The 4,723-nt window shown below is 35.4% G+C and overlaps 1 protein-coding gene across 2 annotated transcripts in view; it reads left to right on the top strand.

Annotated features, from left to right (window-relative positions):
• LOC122069982 (F-box/kelch-repeat protein At3g06240-like) overlaps positions 1-2,244 on the top strand; it is a 10,677-nt gene extending 8,433 nt beyond the window's left edge. Inside the window, exon 4 of one of the 2 annotated variants that reach the window (XM_042634082.1) lies at positions 1,827-2,244. In XM_042634082.1, the coding sequence (XP_042490016.1) occupies positions 1,827-2,117 (291 nt within the window). In that variant the 3' untranslated portion in view covers positions 2,118-2,244. Of the gene's footprint in view, positions 1-1,761 lie in introns of both variants that reach the window. The other variant, XM_042634083.1, reaches the window with a different exon arrangement.
• Positions 2,245-4,723: the final 2,479 nt, after the last annotated feature.

Here is a 4,723-nt window from a genome sequence, read left to right as displayed (position 1 = left end):
AAAAAAAAAAAAAAAAAAAAAAAAAAAACAACTTTGCTCCTCAAAGAGAGAAGTAATGGTCCAACTGCTGGAAACCATTTGATACAATGGTAGTGTCACTCTTTCAACCGCATAAAAGAGGACAATTTAGAGAAGTTGAATAGGATGTATGCAATTTGTCTTTTCAACTCGTACTCCAAAAATTTATTTGCACTTCCTTTGGCCCTAGAATTCATCATCTTGGAAAAAAAAAAATCATCCAGACCAGTGAAGTAATAATATTAAAGGGCAAGAGATTGTTACTTGATTGTATAGCCCTTGCATCAGCACGGGTCTAATCAGAGCGTACGCATGGGGCCATATGAATTGATGAGATTTTTTAGTTCACCAATGGAATGATAATTTTGTGCCCTCATATATTTGGTGTAGGGCTTATGCTACAGACAGTTCTTTTTTGCAGAGAAGAAAAAAATCGAATGTGAAACCAAGATACACTGTCGCTTTGTCATTAAAATTCAGAAAACATTCCCGGGGCTGAGCTCAACCTGACAAAATCCGAGCCTGTTTCGTTTGGGTTGGGCTCAGGTTGGGCAGCCTCAAACCAAGGTTGGGTTGGTTTAGGCCAACCTAAATAGAAAATGATGTTTGGGGAAAAACTCCTTTGAATGGTCTTCTATCCTCTGGAATGATAAAACCACTGTGTTAGTCATGTGCCAAATTTCAGAGTCTAGTTCAATCAAATACCCTCCTGTTTATTAACATGCATTCTCATTGTTTAGGCCAATAGACTATTCTTATCCATTGACTCAAATAATTCAATAGTTGTGAGCAAACACCTTCGGCTTTTGTCATGCAAATTTATTAATGGCTTATGAGAGATACAATTAATTTTCTCAATGCATACTTTAAGGCATAAGAAAGCCCAAGGATCCCTTGTAGAGTTCATTTTCAATTTCCTAGGGTGATCTTCTTTTGTTGATTTTCTCTGGTTGCTGGCTAGAATTTGAAATTTTTTTGGTTGGAGTTTTTCCATTTTCCCACACTTAATCTGTTAAAGCTCAAATTTCTTCTTTTCATGGAGATAAGAAGGGAATCTCCCTTGTCAAATTGTTGATAGATCAGAAACACCATGTTATGTAAATGGGAGTGTGCACTGGTTGATTTGGCCGCGTGAGCAGGTAAACTCGTCTTTGATGTAAATACGCATTCATGGAGCGATCCATACCCATTTGGGTATCCAGCGAGAGATGAACCAGACCCATATTGAGTCTTTGGTTAGTAGGATATTTAACGAATTTATTTTCATGCAATCTTTTAATTTCTAGTAACTTTGGTAGGAGATAGCTACTAATACTTAGTTTTCAATTAATTTGAGTTTCCAAATTAGAGTAGGTTTTCTCTTAATGTTGGTTTTTTTTTACTATTTAAATGCATGTAACCATTCAATTAGGGACAGATTGAAGAATGAAGTTATAAATTGATATTGTGGTGTGTGCGATTCCCTTCTTTCCCCCCTTCTATTCTAATTTTCCCCTTCTTCCCTAAAGCCCTCCATCAGTCTTCCTCAGATTTCCTTCTTTCTTTGGATTTGAACTTGAGAATGCTTCCCAAGAGAGTTTGGCAGTCAAATTATGTATGCTTGTCATTAAAAATTTTAATGCTAATGTTTGTTATTTGGGAATTTGAATGTTTCCCTTTTGGCTCTGTTTGTTTCGTGTAAAATTCTCTTGTGGATGATACATGAAAATCTTATTCAGTGTAAATTTATTATATTTTTAATAGGTTTATCTTTGGTAGCATTGTACTGAATCTCTATGGCTCCCCTGCCTCTTCCTCTCACTCTCCAGCGCCCTTCATTGGATGCAAGACCAGGTGGGAGTATCTCTTGGGTTCTGGAAATATTCAAAGACCAAGTTTGTTTGGTGGTTACTGTAAGTGGAGAAGTTGAAATCATTGATCCATTTCTGGACACTAGTCATAACTTAATGGGAGAAGACTTGACTCCATTGAAGACAAGGTTCCTTTGGCCTCCTCATAGGTTATACTCAACTGTTCACCATGTTAAAATGCAACTCTTAATTTTTACCTTGAATTCCATTCATCTGCACAAGTCAACAGATGAAGAGAAGACCATTTAGCATGTATCATGGGCAAGGATGTTTCCTTATCTTGATTCTTGCAAATTCCAGATCAAGATGTTACCCTATCTGAATCCTTGCTTTCGAACAAGCCATGCTATAGAATATATATTCTCTTCATTGCTAATCTTTGTAGGTCCAGAAAACGTTTGATTGTGCATGGGAAGACTGGAAGAAGAACATGGAGGTGATTTGGGTCTAAGGATGGTAACCAACATAAGTAGAGGGTTCAATAAGAAGTTGAAATGGAAATACCAATTTGGTAAGGAAAGCAAGGTCTATATTATAGGACAAGAGTGGAACCATCCAACTGTTTGTGGAATGATAAGAGATGCATGAGAACATACTATTCAACATAAACTTTCAATTACCAATAAGTCAAGTTTCATCTTTGTTGTATAAAAGTACATCAACTCCCACAAGGAACAAAATGAGAGAGAGAGAGAGAGAGAGAGAGAATCCAATTACTCTGGTTTCCAATTTCCAACAGTGGAAGTAGCTGCTGGAATTGGATTAAAGCAAAAAATAAAAAAGGAAGAAAGTGAAGAATTCATCTGCACTTCCTTTGGCCTTTAATTCATCATCAAAGGACTTATCTGTATTATCTATTGGCATTGGCATGATAACTTTATTACAAGGGAAATTTACTATCACTCCCCTTCACTTGGTCTATATTTACTAAAACATTCTTATCTTTTATTTTTTTTTTTACAGATACTCCTTTGTTTTTTTACTTTTACACATCTTTCTCCTCTGCTCTTTTTAAATCCTCAGATTACCCTTTCTTTTCACTTGTTACGTTTCAAATTGATTGGTTCAAAATATAGTTTGAACCAAACCACAAACAAGTTTTGTCTCATCTAATCATCAAGGATATTGTAAATTCAAAAAAGAATAATTTTGTATCCGTTCTATATCTATATCGGTATCATATGTTTCAATTGAGTGCCACACGTTTTTTATTTTTTTTAATCATTAGATTGGCTGAGACCAATACCAATCTAATACCGAAAAAAAAATAGATTGCTAAATTTGAGATGATGGATTGATAATAATAATAATAATAATGATAAAATAAACAACATCCCTGATGATTGGATGAGACAAAACTTGTAAGTAGTTTGGTTCAAACCATATTTTAAACCAATCAATATGAAAAAAAATATACTAGGTTACAAGTGAAAAGGAAGGGTAATATAGGTATTTAAAAAAAGCAGGAGAGAAAGAGATGTAAAAATAAAAAAGCAAATGAGTATCAGGAAAAAATGTAAAAGGTAGGGGAGTTTTAATAAATATAGGCCAAGTGTAGGAGAGTGATGGTAAATTCCCCTTATCACAATTGTAGCTTTCATTGTTCTTCTCTTAAAATTTTCTATTTACCATTTGCTCGAGAACTTGAATATTTGATTCACTCTTACCAAACCAAGCGATAATAATAAAGGGCAAGATATCACTGCATGGTTGTGTAGCCCCTGCACCAGTGTTGGGGCCAGTGAGAGCGTGTACAGGGGCATATACATAAATGAGATTTTTTTACTTTATAGGGGGTAGGGTGTTTTCACGCACTCATAAAAAGTGAACGACCAAATATGCCTTTTGCATGATCATGTGCTATTATACCTCTTTGTTCTTTTTTTTTGCTGATGGGTATCCAAGCCTTCGGCTTGACTAGTACCGATAAAAAAGTAGATTGCTAAATTTGAGATGATGGATAATAATAAAATAAATAAATAAATAAATAAATAAATAACATCCCTGATGATTGGATGAGACAAAACTTGTAAGTAGTTTGGTTCAAACCATATTTTAAACCAATCAATATGAAAAAAGTGTACAAGGTTACAAGTGAAAAGGAAGAGTAATATGAGAATTTAAAAAGAGCAGGGGAGAAAGAGATGTAAAAATAAAAAAACAAAAGAGTATCAGGAAAAAAAGTAAAAGGTAGGGGAGTTTTAATAAACATAGACCAAGTGTAGGGGAATGATAGTAAATTCCCCTTATCACAATTGTAGCTTTCATTGTTCTTCTCTGAAAATTTTCTATTTACCATTTGCTCGAGAACTTGAATATTTGACTCTCTTACCATACCAAGCGATAATAATAAAGGGCAAGATATCACTGCATGGTTGTGTAGTCCCTGCACCAGCATTGGGGCCAGTGAGAGTGTGTACAGGGGCATATACATAAATGAGATTTTTTTACTTTATAGGGGGTAGGGTGGTATTTTCACGCACTCATAAAGAGTGAATGACCAAATACGCCTTTTGCATGATCATGTGCTATTATACATCTTTGCTCTTTTTTTTTTATTTTTTTTTTACTAACGACGGGTATCCAAGCCTTCGGCCTGACTAGTCCTGTGGGCCCATATTGACCCACAACCGCATGGACCGGGTCATACCGGGGTTGAATGAGAACCATTCAACTTTCACTGAAAGTTGTGAAGAGCACTAAACATCCCCGTGTGAATAGCTCAAGGTATACCTAGTGGGAATCGAATTTAGAATGTCTGAGTTTACGGCTTATATCAAGTTCACTGCTCACCAACTACGCTACCCCCTTGGTTTCCCTCTTTGCTCTTTAATTTTTCTCTTCTTCCCCAAATC

Source organism: Macadamia integrifolia, unplaced genomic scaffold (assembly GCF_013358625.1).
Source record: "Macadamia integrifolia cultivar HAES 741 unplaced genomic scaffold, SCU_Mint_v3 scaffold784, whole genome shotgun sequence".
NCBI lineage: Eukaryota > Viridiplantae > Streptophyta > Magnoliopsida > Proteales > Proteaceae > Macadamia > Macadamia integrifolia.
This window is presented reverse-complemented; position numbering and strand designations above follow the sequence as displayed.